The sequence below is a fragment of the Cylas formicarius genome, unplaced genomic scaffold (assembly GCF_029955315.1).
Source record: "Cylas formicarius isolate icCylForm1 unplaced genomic scaffold, icCylForm1.1 PGA_scaffold_5__7_contigs__length_24384050, whole genome shotgun sequence".
NCBI lineage: Eukaryota > Metazoa > Arthropoda > Insecta > Coleoptera > Brentidae > Cylas > Cylas formicarius.
Genome location: NW_026844341.1, coordinates 11,663,514 through 11,682,219, shown reverse-complemented (window position 1 = coordinate 11,682,219; position 18,706 = coordinate 11,663,514). Strand labels below are relative to the sequence as shown.

The following is an 18,706-nucleotide window of genomic DNA, read 5'->3' as shown; positions in this document are numbered from 1 at the left end:
ATCCCGGAAATGCCCTAAGTAGCTCGGGTCTGTGGGAAATGAAACTGAAGTGCTAAAGTGACGCTTCCCGCACGCTAGATCTGTGTATAATTAGATATTTTACAGACGGGAGTAGAAAAAGATTTTTTTATCTCAAATTTAAATACAAAGCTTCGGAAAAGTGTTCTAAACTTTTTTCTAGTCATCGTGAAAACATAAACCATTTTTTATTGGAAAATGAAATCTTTATGCGTAATTCAGCAAAAGAACCTTCGTTTTAATCTATCTCTTTATTTTCGACCGAAATCTTACGATTTAATTGCCGTTAATCGTATTCGCGCTTGCGAAAACGGTACGGCCGCCAATCCCACGGCCCCTATCGCGGACCACGCCCCCATTTTTTGGTTAAATAAGGCAAGTTAAGGCCGGCAAATGCAACCCACGGTACCGCCGCCATCGCATGAGTACTTCCGTTCCGTCGACGAAGATAGACAGCCATTACGTCCACACGAAAAATTTGTAATATTATACAGGGCGTCCTCTCAAAATTGTAACCCAAATAATTCTTAACACCGTAACTTAAAGTTGGTTTGAAATTTGCTGTTGCTGAACTTGACTTCTTACTTTATAATATGCTCTACTGTGAGTAAGAGTCTACTAAGAGTAACCAGCGAAGAATAATAATTTTATCAGAACATATGAAGCTGGAATATAGTTTAAAATCAAAACTGTGAAGTGTATAATATGTATCTAATTTGCCATAATCATTAACTGATCCCACCAAAGATTTGTGCTTTTGCCATTTTAGAGTTAAAATTATGAAGAGTTAGTTACTGTACACCTTGTATATTCAGAACTTAAAACACAAAAAATTTAATCTAATTCTATTCAATCCAAAAGGTTGAGGGGACATATCACACCGTAAATAAAGGCACTTGGTGTTTTATTTGTTGTTATAAACATCGTAAATTAATATATGGACATATCTAATCAAGAAATGGTAGATGACGTACTTTAACACTAGCAGGAATATCATGTTGTGCTTAGGAATCGGGTACTGTCGGTTTTATTTAGTTTTATCCGTTTATCAATTTGGTAAATAAGTTTAACGGTTCTGCAGATTTCAATTCAAAATTTGCAAGGTGGGATTGATATCTTTCAGAGATATTTATCCACTTAGATTATTTCAAATAATCAGAAATATATTTCCTGAAATTATTACTGTAACAACAATTTTATAGTTTCTACAGACATCCTTTAGTTCAATCATATTAGACTGTCACACAATTTGAATTCAATCTCCGTCGTAAGAATGTCTTTGGCTATAATTGTTTATTTATTTATTTATACAAGCAAAGTTACTCAACAAACGGCTTGGAGCAGACAAACACGAATTAGACACAATAAAAATAATTACAGAATTGTAACGTGTCTAACATAACTGTAATATAAAAAAAATATTGCTAAGGGCAAATAACAAAGCTAATGAATACTCAAAATGTTGGAAGAGTATGAAGACCAGCACTGAAGTGAATGTAGTTCAATCAAAACTTTGAACCTTATTAAAAAAAATATCAAAACACTGCCTTCTAGACTTCAGTTATTGCGAGCGATCATTATGGAAATTCTCATTATAAGAGTGAAAGTGTTTTTGTCTATTAAGGGCACTGTTACTTCGGACTCTAAAGAAGGGCAAAAACTTTTATTACCATTGTTTAAATTATTTTCAGTAGTTTGAATATATTTTTTAGGGGCTTTAACTTTTTTTGCAATATATACGACATCTTTCGGAATGTTTTAAGGGGAGAAACCTATTTCTGAACTAGATAGAGCAATGGCGATATCTTCACTATCAACCGAGATACAAACGGTTTTTCCATTTTTCGGCCCTTTTGAAAGTTGCCCATAAGTTTTTTATATATGAAAATTTGGGATTCTTTTATTAATTTTATTATTTCGTTTATTAAACACTCGCTCCGCTCGTTCGAAATAAACTCGTGACTCAAATGCCTTCTACCACACTTGTTGCATAATATATTATTAATTACACCACACTACATATACTTAAACTTAAGAACCAACAAATATTTTAATTTTAATTTTAGATATTATTTTTAATTTGTTTATTTAGAAAACAAAATTGTATTTAATTTAACCTATTGAATTAAATACAATTAATATTAGAATACAAAATATTATAATTTAACCTTTTACATTAATTACATTGAAATATTTTAACGTAAATATTTAAGTTGAACGCCGCCCTCTTCAGTACACCTAACGCATATTTTTCGTATTGAATGGCCACTATTCATTAATAGGATTGATGGAAGCAAACGTTTTTCGAGTGGTTTTTTTGAACTCTGCCTTTGTTTGGATAATTATATCTTTAAATATAATATCTTTTAATCTCCCCCATAAAAAAAATCTAGAGCAGTTAGATCACACGATCTCGCTGGTCACAGAATGAGGCCTCTAGTTCCAATCCGACATTGTCCAAACTCTTCATTTAAAAGCTCACTTTCAATCCTTGAATGGTGAGCGGGGCAACCATCTTGCTGATAATAAATACTTCTTCAGGTTCGCAAAATATTTATATAACCATGCATCCGCTGCCAGATTTTCATTAAAAATCCTACAAATCTACCTCGGAAAATTCCTACCCATACATTGAATCCAAAGCTACCTTCATAATTTTTACACATTAGAGCATGAAGATATCCTGTGCTCGATCGATAAGGATTGTTTCTGTTAAATATCCCAGAACAGTCAATTCTCGTTTCATCACCCCAAACAACAGACAATGGAAAATTAATGGTTCCATTGTATTTTCCGATAAACCAGTTGCAAAATTGTATGATATGGTTTGAATTTTTCTTTAATGTGGTCAAAATTTTAGCTTTTGAGGATATGCTTGGATTTTACAATAATTCTCCAATCATAGTCCATTCCCGGATTTCCCGTTCTTCATTTAAATGTTTTTTAATTATTTTTTAACTTCCGAAATATATATGTACATCTATATGGTATATGGATACGTATTAAAATAAGTAGTAGTTCATTGACCCCTCTGTGTTCTCTTTTGAGAAAATGTAACACTCTATCATATCATACTTTTCATAATTTTTCTACATTTTAAATTGCTTTAAAATTATGTGTGACGGAACACAAAATTCAATAAAAAATAAAAGTTATGTCCTTAACTGACATTCACAGCTATAAGCACGGCCTACTAATTATATCAACACAAAATGCCCTATGGCACTTTTCATGAATAAAAAACTTGTTTGCAGTTTTCAAAATCTAGACCAGAAATAGGTTTTCCCTATTAAAACACTCCAACTACGGTCACCCTGTAGCTGAAATTAACCTTCATCCATTGGAGGAGCGGAGCGCAGTGGAACAAATACCTGAAGGAGTTTATCATCGATTGTTCTCAAACCCGTGACTAAAGTAACGGAAATGCCCGAAATGTGATCGAGCCATTTTAATAGTATATTATGCAACAAGTGTGGTAATAGTATATTATGAAACATGTGTGGTAAATGGTATTTGAGTCACGGGGTTGTTTGGCACGAGCGGAGCGAATGTTCGTTAGTTTTTGAGTACATTTTTGCAAAACAGCACGCAAATAGTCACTGATAAAAATCAAGCCGTAAAATCTCCGGAAACATGCTCTAAAACCCGTGCGGTAATATCCCGGATATGTCCGAAGTGGCTCGGATCCATGGGACAAGAAACTCACTTGCTAAAGTGACGCTTCCCGCAAACTAAATCGGTGTATAGTTAGGTATTTTACAGAACGGAGTAGAAAAAGCATTATTTTAGAAATTTTATATCCATTTGGCAACACAAGAAATATCGAGTTTGAAATATTGTTGAAAAGCGAAAAAACGTCAAACTCAGAGTAATTATTTGTAAAATATATGATATGAGAGGATTTAGAAGGGCAAATATTCCTTCCAATTCCGCCCTTTAACGCTCATATCGCTTGGGAGGAGATTTCATATTAATTATTTTATTTAAACTCATCACTCTGTTGCCACGTTCACATAAAACCGACAACGTTGTATGCTTAAACATATATTTAAAGCGATAGGACACCATCGCATAGACCATCCAGGCATGTAAAATACATTTCAATGCTAGATTTAGTTATATATGGCATACAATAAATGTCTAGAGAATAAAGAATGTTATCCTCCCTCTCTCTCTTAAGTTCCTTTGATCGAGTCCCGCTTGCCATTTAAAGAAAATAACGCGACCCAAATCGCTCTCACAAAATGGGCGTATCGGTAAAAGTAAATTGCGAAGGCACAATGTGAAATCTTGAACTTGAAATCGAGAACGTATCGAACCTGCGTATCGCGTTCGATTCAGTCGGCGGGATACTCGGGCAATCAAGTTTCTGCATCTATGTGGTCATAATGAGATCGATTGTTCTTTGGGTTTTAGCTCGACTTTCTGGTACGACCTATTTCCTGTTGACGTTCAAACGGTGTCAGGCGAATATCGAGTACTTGCTCACTTGTAGAAAATTTAGAAGATGAACAAGATTATTTGTTTCATTAACGTAAGTTAACTATAGTCGGTACGATTTACCATGGCATAAAATCAAGAGAGAACGTGCCTCAGTATTTTGCCTGCTTCCGCTCGTATAATGAGAACGGCAAAACCCACCCATTTTAATTTTTAAATATCTTGATCCGGCTGTAAACAAAGAAAAAACGACAAGCATCATATTGCAACTTTTTGAAAAAGCAGTGCTTGCCGAATTCAGATTTTACCAACGAGAGCTTGATTATTTAATTTTTTATCCGATGTATGCCAATATTTGTCTAGTCTCGAAAAGAAAAGGCCAGATAATTAAAATTCTGTAAAGTGAAACCGGGCAAATAATGGACGCTCGAATTGCTTTCCGAATTTTAAACTTTCCGTAAAGAACTTTATTTCCAAATAAAAAAAAACTTATTCCAGTAATTTCGCATTACAGACCATTATGTTATATTCCCACCATATATCCAGCATCATCATAAGATAATATCACAATCGTTGCTAAATCACAGCATATATTGACACCAAATAAAATCATAGAACACAGACTATTTTTATTCAAAAGAGACCATTGCACTTATTAAATAGTCAAAACGTTACTGATAAGGTGAACTGGAGTAATTAACTATAAATTTTTCATACTTATTGACAGTTAGTTTGGAAATTGCCCTGTCAACTCAAAAAATAATTTTCTCCCAAATCATTTCGCGTTTTCAAATGTTATTTTAATTTTCAAAGGCGTAGCATTTTTTTTTTTGTTATTTTTATTTATTTGTCCATGTTAAATTATAATTAAGTGTTTATTTATTTTACTTATTATTTTCCCACAAGGACTATGCCAGGTGGCATCAGATGGTGTATCAATCTGAATGTTACCCCTACACTCTCCCCAATTTCACCTACACAGTCTTAAACTGACAATCAATTCATAAAGTCGGTTTGACTGGTGTAATGCACCACTTTAATTGCAAAATACTTGTCGAACTTTCATCAAATTCTTTCGTGCAATCAGTAATACTAACATAAATCAAAAGACAACTTATGGTATTACAAACCAATAAACACGCCATCTAGTCAATTCTCTACCATATATACAATAACATAACAAATAATAGTAAAAACACAAATTCTGTTAACATCTCTGTGAAAATTGGCCATTTAAAGTATCATACATTACTCTAGAAACTTTTAGTACCCTTGGACTCCTTTTAGTCATATTTCTTTTACGTTATTTCAGTGCGATACAGCCGCGAAGAATAATAAACTAACACATATTTAGATTTTTATTTAAATCACAGTTTTAATCTTTTCTCCATTAAAATGTTTATTATTGATTTGAGAGAATATTAAACATTTCTAATAATAATATTAATAATGACGATAATAATGATAATGATAATAATAATAATAATAATAATAATAATAATAATAATAATAATAAGAACAATAACAATAACAATAATAATAATAATAATAATTAGTCTTTTTTTTCCAAATCGATAAACACAATTTGTGTATCGGAAGCTGTCAAAAAAAAAAAAAGATTCATAATCTAATACTACAAACAGTAACCTATATACAAGGAAGGAAATACACTAGCTAAAGTACTCTTCTAATGAGTATAGGCATTCAATCACAAGATATTTCTATAACATTTTCATTTGTTTCGGTAAGAAGTTAAACAATCGCAAACTTGGGATTCTATAAGAACTATTATGTTTTGCATAAGGAATTCTAAAGTCTTCTTTAGATCTTGTATTCACTGAGTGAAAATTACTGTTCAAAACAAAACCTGATTTATTTTGAAACACATCAACACACAATTCAAATGCATGTAGACTAAATTTTTTTACATAAGTTTTACAAGAAGTAGATTTTTAAATACCGGCCATACATTTTATGGTCATTTTTTGAACCACGAACTTATTTATCGAATCAAAGAAGAGAAATGGGTTTTAAAATTCATGTTTTTATCTATCAATTTTCCAAGAAACTTTACATCATGTATAGATCGCAAATCTCGCAAGCTTTTGACTGTGATGGAATCTTATAAATGACTTTTTTAGTAGATTGAGGTATTATTATTAAGTTATTATCAATAAACCAAGAGTTCACCTCACTCAACTACATTACATTTGTCTTCTAGACATGAATAACACCTACCCGTCATGGATATCGTAAAATTTTTTAAGAGCTATTTTCTCGAAGTCGAGTACGTCCGAGACACGCAAACTCTCTAAACCGGCAATACACAAGAGGAAAAGTACTACTCGCTGGCCACTTTAACTTACACGTATACCATTTTAAAATACTTAGTCTGCCAACATTAAGTCAGCGTCGGCTGCGAGAGGATCTCATTCAAATCTATAAGTTTGCGCATGACCAATTCTCATCTGGCATGCCCTTTGTGGTCTAAAGGAATGATGAACGCCTAGGTGGTCATTCAAAACGCAAACAAAACCTTATACTAACAACACGGGGGGGGGGGGGGCGGACCGTTCAGTCCGCCGTCCGTTCGAGCAATTCGAAACAGGTACTTCGACAACCGGCAACAGTACCAATACGGTCGTCGCGCTACAATCTACGTTCCACTGAAGATGGCTGCCTCAGTAGCAGCTGAAAGCTTTGGTAGGAAAACCAGTGGACCACGACCTAACAGCCTGGAAAATCTTACAGATTATAACGCCGGCCGTGAAAGCCTACGCAATTAAATTAAATATAACTTTTAAATTAACACTAGAAGAGTCTTTTTATTGATACTGTCGATTTTTTTTGTGACAAAGTAATAGATGTTTTATGTATTATTTATATAACGACGGTAATATCTGTTTTTTTTTTTCGTTGTTTTTTACATATAGATGCCTGATTATCCCACAATTGTAATTAATTAAGTTGAGTTAATATAAATATATTATTATTGTGTGAATTAACACACAGTTTTTTCCCAATTTCTTCTTCCAAGTACCATTTCCAAGTTGGAAGTTTGAATAAAACCAACCAACTATTATAATCAATTTAATGACCAAACTTTTGCAAAGACTGCTGAATACAACGTACAACTACCATTACTGCGATGCGCTTAAGAAACCCGAAAAGAATAATATTGAATAAAATAGAAACGCCAAATTCTACCACCAAACATCGTGTCGCGTCTTAAAATATTGAGTTCAATGCGGTGTGAGTCGTCCCGTAATCTCATAGTCGCGAAATTGACATTTCCGAAACCCTTCCTAGAGAAAAAATGAGAGAGTGCGATTGTTTTAATGGTACCGGCATGCTACAAAGACACTATAGCAATTCGAAAAATTAGATTTGAAATATTTTTCGCGTTATTTCTGAGCCTAGAGATTGGCATTCTTAAAGAATGCAGAATAAGTTTAATAAATATTTAACGTAAGAATTAATTCTTTGTTGTGGAAACCGCAACCATTATTATTGAACTGAGGTAGATTGCACTTGATGAAAGTCCATTTATCAAAATAAATAAGAACTAAAAGTTCAGAAATTTCGTGAAAATCTTAACTTTTTATTTATTTATTTTGACCATTATAATGTTATTATTATTATTTGACGCTTTCAAGTCAAGGTCTTTTCTAATTCTTGTATAATGTTTATTTTTCTGTAGAAGAACAACACAAACAGTCAAACATAACCTCCAAATAATATCGGGGCACCATTTCTTCACAATTTCGCCATTTAAAACGAAGAAAATTGAGTAAAACGAAGCCAAAACGCAGGTTTCTCTTTATAGCAAAAAAGGCGCAACATTTTTCCAAGACCTCCCCGCAAAACGCGGTCGAATTTGGGTCGCGTGGCCCCGACAAATTGCTGCCCTTCGGGGGTTTAACAATCCCGAGGAACAAACACTCGGTCCGTCGAAATATTGCCGTTATTAATAATATTTTCCCGATCGCTTCCAGGCAATTGAAGTCGGAACTGCAAAACTTGCGGCGGAAAGGGGCGATAAAGGTCTCGACGGACTGGGACAGCACAGGGCCGGACCCGGACCGCTCGTGCGGACGATGCAGGGTCGAACTGGGCCGCGTCATCAACCGCGGGGCCTACTGTCGCGTCTGTAGGCTGAAGGTGTGCAAGGGCTGCAGGGAGTACAATTTCAGGTCCACCGATTGGGTCTGCACCGTCTGCCACAAGAGAATGTGAGTTTGCTTATTCTACGTTTTGGTAGATGTAAATTGCAAAATAAGTCCCAGTTTCTGAAAAAATAGTCAGAATTTCTAGATAATAAGTCCGAATTTCTGACATAAATCTCTCGTTTTTCTCTCCCCTTAGGTTTTTTGACACGACAATTACGAATTTGAAACCTATTCAATAGTTAACATATTTTTACATGGAAGAGGGACTCTTGTTTAAGCCGTCTGTTTTTGAGTTACATGCGTTTGAAAAGTTCAATGTAATTATTCTGTTTTTTTTTTATATATACTGAGAAGATGACACGGTAACAGGGAGCTATGAAAAATAACATTTAAGAATAACAATTTTGATAATAATCATAAAGAAATCTTCAAATCAAAGAATCAAAGTAAGATTGACCTTTCTTTGTCAATCACCCTGAATATCTGATGTTCCGATTCACACTGTCCCATCCGAGGGACTTTTGTCAGAAATTCTGACTTATTTATCAGAAATTTTGACTTATTTTGCTTATATTACTACTTATTTTTCCTAAATTCTTACTTAACGCAGAAATTCTGACTAATTTTCTAGAAATTATGACTTATTTTTCAGATATAACAATTTTCCAAATATTCTCACTTGAATTATAAATTCTTTCCTCAAAAAATTGCCTTATAAACTACAACGCAACTTTTGTTTTTGGTGGCGCTTTCGTAGATTTCAAATATAATTCTGTAAATGTTTATTTTCCCATAACATTATTCCGCAAATGTCCATTAGCGTCAAATACCAAGCTAGATTAGTTTAAAATTGGCGGAAATAGTACTATTCAAGACGAAAAATGTGCGGAATTTTCAGTAATTTTTGTTAAAAAGATGCATATTTGTCATATGGCATGGATTCCATCCACAATAAAATAGTTCAAAAAAGAAAAATAATAAAAATTCCACATTAAATTTGTAGATTGGGTCGAAAGCAAATAGCTTTATAAATTGATCAGTGCGTAAAGTTGGAGTTTACATTTATTAAGGGTCTTGCAAATCATATCGCGCTAATAAGCTCTCAGTTCACTAGTGAATTGTAGAAATAACAAAAATGCGAATTTTCTAGTAGCTACAGACCATGTATGAGTAAAGTAGTCAATAAATATTATTATTATTATTATTAATGTTCAATATTTGATTACAAAACCAATTTTTGACCAAAGCACAGTTCACGTCTAGATAGCAGAGTACCAATTACAGATGGGAGAGTCAATTCTGAGCCTTTCTATCACTGTCTATCACACAGGGTATCTCTTGTGATTTCCGCCATACTTACAGGGCTACATGAAATAGTCCAGAATGCTTAAAAGGAAACTAAAATATCACGTCAACTTGTTACTTTAGAAAATCGATGAAATCGAATTCTTCGAAAGTATCTGCGCTCGTATAAAAATTTCTTTTTGTCTGTCCTCCATTCTCCGTTCTGTCTTTTGATTTTTCCTGAATAACTTTCGAACCGTTGGAGCTACAACATTGAAATTTGTCTCCTGCACGAGGGACATAAGCGTATGGCCCTGATCCGACGCCGGTATCTATCGTTTTTTCGTGATTTTCGAGTGGTTTTTAAACTTTGCTATGAAACACGATAAGTATCCGAAATTTGAAGCAATCGGCTTCATATTTAGCACATATATGCAGCTTTTCTCCGTGACGCAACCTATTGAAAATGGGGGGGCTGGGGGGTCGGGAAATATTCTAAAAAAATAAAAAATCGCGCGTGCAAGGGTCTACAAAAAACATCATTTTTCAAAAACTGTTTACGAGACCAAAAAAATTCTTGAACCAGAAGAAGGAGAAGATACGGCTCTATAAACTTTTATTCTTGACAATTTTTAAAAAATATACTGGGTGCGCTGCAAATTCAAAAATACTGAAAAATGTGTGATAAAATTGGTTATAACTGAAAGACTATGATTCAGATCTCACTTTCTTTTAAATTGAGATATAGCCCGAATAGACAGCAAAAACTTTTGTATTTAAGGTTTTCACCTATTGTACAGGGTGTTCCCGATATTCTGAATTTACAGATATCAACTTCAAATTAAGCAGAGAAGTAAAAGTCCATGTCCATATTTAAACGGTAGAAATTGAGCACATTCAAATTTTACCAAGTATTTTTTAAAAATGATATATAAAAATTCCCCCCTGTTTTCCTCCATAATCGTTCATCCGATTGACAAAATTCTTTAACCGGCAGACACAGACACTTATATACAGGGTTTTCAAATTATAGGCAAAAATCTAAAAGACATAGAAAATTATTCTTTTACATCGTAAAAAATATGGCTAATAGGTTCAAACAGTGTTATAGGCCGCGTCAAGAGCTACAATTTTTGTATTTGCGGTTTTGGTCTATTACATACGCTGCTCGGGATATTTGAAAAAATCCATATTGAAATCGCTATTTCGGGGGCCGGCAAGGCGCGATAACGTCATTGATTATTCCGGCGCACTGCATGGTTTCAGAAAAAACTTATTTTCTCGAAAAGCATTTACTATTTTCAAAAAATTCTTGAACCAGGTCGCGTGGAAAATCCGGGACTATAACCTTGAATTCGAACAATGATTGTATCATATACAGCATTAAAGAAGGGGTAATTTTATTTGAACAGTATCGTAAACCGTGTCGTGAGAGAGTTTCAGGTTTCGTCAATTATACAGGGCGCGAAATATTTATTTATATTTATTTACTATTATTTATGCAAATTTTAATATTTACCGATATTTGCTATAACTTTGAAGTTCCACCAGATGTGAAGGATATTTTATACAGGGTGCATGCACAACCACATTACATCGATTTTTGAAAGTTCCATAGTGGTCCGCAGGAACACGATAGAAAAACAATGCCTCCTTTTACCACACGAAACCGCGAAGTTTTTTCTTTTTAGAGTAGAAAGCTGCTTCGCGGTGCGCGCTACGAACTTGCCCCGCCCAGTGACGATTTTTCGGAAGCAATTTTGGTTTTCATCAAGCAGTTCAAACATTCGAAGCTTTTTCAAAATAAAATCTTTCCCAAAAGTTTCAGTTCATTAAAAAATAATTTTGCGGTGTAAAATAGGAGGAATTGATTGCAGAATCAGTTAACTAACCTCCAAAAATCTCGAGAAAAGTCTACATCTGCAATGCTTGTGTTCTATTCCTCCCTAAAAATTTAATAAAACAGGACACCTAGATGTATAGCCCGATATACCTAGGTGGTTTTTCAACTTATAATTAGTTACTAATAACTATTATTTGAGTCAAAAACAGATTCAAACCGGAACTGAAACGCTCATTAGCTTACAAAATTTTATTAACTTTTCTAATAATATCTTACAAGGGCAGTCAAAATTATCTGAACAATTTCGGGTTAATTAAAGTGTACCATGTACGACGTCGCAGTGACGCAACTCTGAGTCTTGGTCACATCTCCTTCGTTGACCAAAGCCAATGGACAAACGGACGACATCACGGCCGGCGAGTTTTTGCAAGCGACAACCGTCCCTAAACTGTTGGCAACTTGATTTTCAACGGGACACAAAGAGTTGATAGAAGCCGCACACAGCGAAGGAGAACAGGCCACCGAACCGGTGGGAATAATCTGCAAAACGAGCAACGAGGGTAAAGCTACGACGACTCACCTACGTTTCGACTTACTTTGGCACCCAAGTTGAACCCGTCCACCAACGAGACCACGTAGGTGTCCACCGCACCTAGACTCAGCTCAATCTTCGTCCTGGGGCCGTCTGTTACTTCTGCATTCGCTGGAACAGCTGTTATGGAGTCTGAAAAATCGTCTGCCACTACTACGGCGACCTGAGGAATATATTCATTCTGATTGATGACGAAATTAATGATGTTATATATACAATCAACACGGAAATACATTTTTCACCATAAAAAATTACTGGTAAAAATATAATTGTTGGTAATTTGTTTAAACTAGAACATGAGTTTGAGAAAGCTATATCCCACTTCTGAGATGAAACATTTTCTCTACCAAGAAACCCGTGCTGTTCTAGATGATAGAAATAAAAACCACGACGATGGTGATTGGTGACACCAAAGAGGGATCGAAGACACTCGATAAGTACTAAGAACCACCAAATTAAAGATTAACACTATTAAGAATAAGCTAACGCTAACCGATAATATTAATATCACTTTACAGTTTTGTTGCCACTCAATTGTACACCATATTGCCAAAATAATTAATGAATGTATTTTGTCTCCATATTTTCCTGTAGTGTGAAAACAAGCGCAAGTCATATCCCTGCCTAAAATAGAAAAAGCCTAAGAGTTTGATCATATGCGTTCTATTAGTGTTCTTAGAAAATAATGGACAAGCAAACAAGAGCATTTCTCATTATTTTTTGTCACGATAATAACTGGTAAGTCACCAGTGAAGGGGTAGAAATCTTTCAAATATTTTGGAGTAACATTCACGTCTGACGGAAGAACATCACAAGGAGTTAAACACAGAATAGAGCAAAGGAAACTTCTTATCTGGAATGACAAATGAACAAAACAAAGAATCGCAGAAAGGGTATTGAATAAGTGACATAAAGGCAGGCTCTTTGTTCTCGGGAGAGACTATTAGAGAGGTTGCGAAAACTCTCAACTTGAACACATAATAAGCTATCGAATCGGATAAAATATAGGAGTAAAACGAACGATACTGGATAAAATAGAAACTAAGCGTCTTTTATGAGGCATATAGAAAGGACGGACAGTACGAGATCCTCTAGAAAAGTATTGAAATGGACTTCTCAAGCGAGAAGAAAGAGAGGAAGAACAAGATTGAGAACTTACATGCAAGAGACCGAGGACGCAATGGTAATTAGAAATCTTCAGCATGGAGAATAAGGTGAAAATTGAGAAGTGGGATGGGGCGCCAGCTGAAATGAAACTTGGTTATGATATATGATAATAACAAAATTACTGGCTTAGTTTTGTTTGATGTTAGCAGCCTTTGGCATGATAAATCATGAAATGTTTCTGTAGCCTATCAAAAGATTAAGACTTACTCTAGACTTACTCAAATTAAGCGTTTCATGTAGTAATCTAAAATCAATATTAGTTAATACTAAAATGCTTTTTTGTTATGCTGTCTAGATATGTAGAGAGATGTATCATATTCACAGAGTTCAAAGCTCCTCTCAGACTTGTATATGAAGTTAGACTCAGAAGTCATGTTTTACTTCATCTGGTTGGGTCAGGCTTGTTGAATATCGATATAAACTTCTATATCTGGAATTTTACAGCAGGGCCTCATCTGTACAACAAAATTAGATTTAGGACGGATGTCTGCAATCTGAATCTCCTCACTCTTTAAAAAGTCCTTCTCATATTGAATTGTAAATGTAAACTAAACAATATGTCTCTCTAATGGATTTTTCTCTGTCTCTATTAACCCTTAAAATTGCCTTTTGCAAATTGCATAATAGCAAGATTTCATTTTCGTTTTTACCTAATTATCTCTTCATTGTCCTTAATTCCCTCCCACTCCCACTCTAAGCGTTGTTTGTTCCCTTCAGTTAACTCAATGGTCAATTTTGGTTATCAGCTTTGTGCTACCAAATTTAACTCGAGGTAATTATTTGTGATCTTGTTTTTACTAATCGTTAAAGCACTAAAGCTATTTATTATTATTATTAACTATGATAAAGCTATAGTTAGGGAGTTTTGGGAAGAAAAAACTAGGTTGCTTGAGCTATCAATCCAGTATTTACTGCTCGCATGCAGTTTTGTTGCATCCAATTCGTCGATAAACGCTGTGAGATATAAAGAAGATCCTTTTTGATATAAATATCGTCAATTGTAGCGGACGCCCCATGCGTATTATATGCCATTATTGATTTTACCTCGCTGCTTATAAATATACCAGCAACAAAGGGGTTGGAACAGGGCAGGTGTGTGAAAAGGACCAAGGACTAACTTATAACAATCAAAATCAATCCTAAAATCTAGAGTTTGGGGCTCGATATGTCTTAATGTAAGAAAGCAAGGCGAACAAAGTGAAATGCAATTCTGTGATGTAGCGCTGAGTTAATTAGATCAGCAAAGAGGAAATTGGAAAGTAGTATTTATTTATTATGACAGATGAGGAAATATTGGAATAAAAGGTTTTCCATTCCGCAGTACCTTTATCATGTATCATGTATCTTTAATACACAGCAGTTGTAGGCGAAAGATATCAGCGTACCCTTCATTGACAGATTCTAACGTAATATAATTATGTTAGTGTAGGTTGGGTAGGAATTGGGGGCAATGACAGGGTTGAAAAGCTGGCCCAAGATATAAGGGTAAAGCGGTATCTCGCCCCATGGAACAGCGGATATTGTAGTGAATGGCGAACTGAATAAATAGGACGGGATACAGTTCTAGCTACATTGCGAGAGTATACCGGAATCCTGATAGGGTACTGCCTATGACGGCAGCTCCATATTATCGGAGTGGAGACTGAGAGAACGCATGAGTTGTGTTTAGATAAGAAAGAAACACCCATTTATCTTCCATTCAGCTGCTCATCACTACTAAACCCGAGGAAGTAGAGATAGGATTGTACTTCTCGGAGAGTGTAGAGATCTTCAGGAGGGATAGGAACAAACAAATGAAGAAGCATGTATCAGTGCATTTTAAGTATCTCCCAGAACACATTTATTAATGTAAGGTGGAACTGAGTGCTTTCTTTTGGTCTACCTGTGTGAAAGAGTCTATACTAATGTTCCACAAACAGCCCTTAGCTTAGTACATATTTAACAGGTTTTTCTATAGATACAGCAGGGGTAATGACGAAATATTGTTAAAAATCTAAGATAATTTTTCTATATATATCAGCACGTGAGGTTTAAGGTGAGGTATTGACTTACCAATGAGTTGCTAGCCACGGTGTGTTCGGCACCACCGACATTGACTGCGAGGACGCTAGGGTTGTTATTTACAATTTTAAGCACTTTGCCCTTCGAAAGGGCAAATAAAATGCACAAAGTAAAAATTTTCAATGCTGCGCTCGCCATTTTGCTAACTCTTTTAATTCGAATTCGACCTACTGTAGCGAGCATTAGTTTGGGCGCCGTATTTATATTAAATGTGAATATTATTCCAGCTGGCAAATATTTAAGCAAGATTTAGATGGAATTACGCGAATTAGAGCTGTTGATTTCTATTCGAATGTTGTTGCATTTCAATTCGCGTTAAGTGCGACTGACTAATTTGTTTTTAATCGTCGGAACGCGTAGGTAAGCTTGTTTTGCTTTTGAATAGCTCGTTGGAATTTTAGTTTCGGTTGATTTTAATGATAATTTCGACGGAATCGTAAACCAGAATGAAAATAATTTTATTATTTAATTGGGTTGCGATGCACGTGACGTACGTTGTTATGTGAAAGGCTCTGACTTATTCCAAAATCCTTAAACAAACTTTTCAAATCTGTTATTGCTGTTATCTGCAAGCGCAGGGGGTCCGATTCTATTTCAAGATTTTCGGAATTTACCATTATAAACGAAACGAGCACACATTTGCCCAAGCGGTACGTTCCATGTCAGAGGTGACTTAAAAAGTGGATTACAATCTACAAAAAAAAAATTATTCTAATCATATGTGTGGTAGAAGATTTATATACAGGGTGTTTAAAATAAATGCAAACATATGAAGCAGGTGATGCCTTGTCCAAAATAAAAGATCGTTTATTATATAAAAGTTGGAAAATAATCACTAGTAGGGATATATCACGCAGCCTTTAATTACTCAATCTCAATTGTGCGATAATTTTTAAAATGGACACAACTTTCAGATCTACTTTAAGAGGTATTGTTTTAAAACATTCTAAGATGCCATTCTTTTCCCATCTTAGAGTGATATATGATTGCTCCACCACTCACCATAACCCAACTCACGAAACAGCTCTCTTGTCTGACATGCCCAGTTGAATTTGCTGTGCCTGTTGTTATTGGTCAGAGATAGATGGCGATTAAAATCTCGGGAAATGACTCTGGTCCATTCTTAACACTTACATAAGAAAGTGACGCAAACCAAGTAAACCAAGTGCGTGGAACATGTTTCAAAATGGAGCAAAGCCCTTGAACTTGATTTAGGAAGTAACAATAATCTTTGTAAAAAGTTAGTCTGTACTCGCTCAAGTATGCCCCAAACTGAAGGACATTTGTATGGTTCTTTGGTATATTTTTTGAATTTTCTGTAATTGAGTCTCTGCTAATTAAACGATATCTTCTGCAAGCCAGTAAGTTGAAACGCGTCAATAGAGAGGCCTTGTAAAGCCATTGAAGAAAAGTAGTCGTCAATATGCGCAAGAACAAGGGAAAAAAGTAAAGGGTCAAGCGATTCGTCCTGAAGGACACCTCATTGAGGTCGAACATTTTATTGAAGCCATCCCAAGCTTTAATTTTTACTGTCGCCACTTTATAAAGGCATTTAATTATTAAAATATACCTAGAACAAACGTTCGTCCCATACAACTTCTTCCAAAGTAAAGGAAAGCTACAAAAATCTTTTTTTTTTCAATCTAAGTTTGGAGTTGAATCAGCCACGTCCAGATACAAAACCAGACTGGGGTTCTTAAATTACGGGTGTTCTTTTTACCCGGTGCAAGAGCCTTTTTGTCAAAAATTCGCGCAAACAGTCTGTCACTAAAATATGTTATTGAATAGTGAACACAGATACAATAATCAGTTATATGGTAAATTTTCTAAAAATTCGTAGATCTATACCAGGGGTGTCATTGGGCTTATATTGGATTACAAGGGGTTTTGAATATAATCGATCATGCGAAACGAAATCGTTTTTGTCGTTATTATTAGTAAACATCGCAATTGGCGTTGTTTTTTTTGTACTCAATGGAGTAGAGATAAAGGAGTTTTCATGTAAGCGCTATAGTGTTTTTTTTTGCTTTTAAGATAAAGGTTTTTATCAATAGGATTAAAGTTGGACTTCTTACATTTTTTAAATCAAAATTCAATCGCTTCTGTGACATACGACATTCACTATCAAACCAGGGTTTGGATCACTTTTTCAATGTGTTTTCCTTTAATGAAGACAAGAACTAGGTTTCGCGCGGATTCAATGATCGCCGTGTGAAGGTTTTCAATACTTAATTGTATATTTTCTATGGAACCTGTTCTTCCTGCAAATTGCATTCCTGTTCCCAGCGGAGACGTGGTTCAGATGCAGGGGCATATGAGGCATGGAGACAGTAACTTATAAACGAATGGGAAAATGGTAAGACGTAGTTGGAGCAAACATAAACTAAGTCCGTCAGTAAATATAAACCTGCGAGATTTGCAAAACAAAGATCCACTACGCTGCTACCATTACTGATACAACATTAAACTCAACAAAAGTATAAAAAGATTTCCTTCCATTCACTACAATAAAACTGATTGAACTTGTTTTGTCAATGCTCGGGCGACAATTTTTTTTCCCAGCTCACATATTCTCGAGTTAACATCCCCACGGATGAAGAAAGGCGTTTCCCCACTAGTTTCCCTATTTACATCGTCGAGCATGTTTTGGAACATTTCGAAAAGAATACCAAAGTTTAGCGATAAACTATACAGATGATACACGATGAAGACATACGCGCAACCTTAACTACTAGCCACCAGGGTGCTTGATTTGAAGTCACAATAGAATAGTGTTTTCTGTGGAAAATAGCTATACTTCTACTTGCACGACACGGTGCACCATGTTTCACATGTTGTTAAACAAAACATGTGCACATGTTTGGTTAGACCTTCGGGAATTCGTTTCTTAGCGGGATTGTTTTTGTGGATTTAAATCCCCGCCAGGACTATTTATTATTCATAATTTGAATTGTTTTTCCTAATTTTCTTTTCGTCCCCATTATTTTGCCTTCGCGAAGATTGGTTCAATACTGTCTTTGTTTTGGGACTTGGTCCGACTGAACTCAGACTCGATGGACCAAACTTATGAAAACCGAATAGAGGCTTTTGAAATGCAGATTTGTAGACGACTTTTACGAGTACCGTCTACAG

General features: G+C 35.1%; 2 protein-coding genes across 3 annotated transcripts in view; one reads left to right on the top strand and one right to left on the bottom strand.

Annotated features, from left to right (window-relative positions):
* LOC132702588 (uncharacterized) overlaps positions 1–18,706 on the top strand; it is a 219,228-nt gene that overhangs the window by 23,795 nt on the left and 176,727 nt on the right. For both annotated transcript variants that reach the window (XM_060671334.1, XM_060671332.1), the window contains one exon: positions 8,454–8,690. In XM_060671334.1, the coding sequence (XP_060527317.1) occupies positions 8,454–8,690 (237 nt within the window). The remainder of the gene's footprint in view (positions 1–8,453; positions 8,691–18,706) is intronic.
* On the bottom strand, positions 11,995–15,763 carry LOC132702593 (uncharacterized). Its single transcript, XM_060671339.1, has 3 exons — positions 15,566–15,763; positions 12,351–12,509; positions 11,995–12,294 (listed from the first exon to the last, which is right to left on the bottom strand). Exons 1-3 carry the CDS (start codon positions 15,755–15,757, stop codon positions 12,064–12,066), a joined length of 582 nt encoding a protein of 193 aa, XP_060527322.1. The 5' UTR covers positions 15,758–15,763; the 3' UTR covers positions 11,995–12,063.

Excerpts from the sequence above, each read along its gene's own strand:
- LOC132702593 (XM_060671339.1), bottom strand. The coding sequence starts at position 15,757 with ATGCTCGCTACAGTAGGTCGAATTCGAATTAAAAGAGTTAGCAAAATG. Across the intron at positions 12,510-15,565 it reads CCGTGGCTAGCAACTCATTG|GTCGCCGTAGTAGTGGCAGA; the intron begins GTAAGTCAATAC and ends TATATTCCTCAG. Across the intron at positions 12,295-12,350 it reads GGTTCAACTTGGGTGCCAAA|ATTATTCCCACCGGTTCGGT; the intron begins GTAAGTCGAAAC and ends CTCGTTTTGCAG.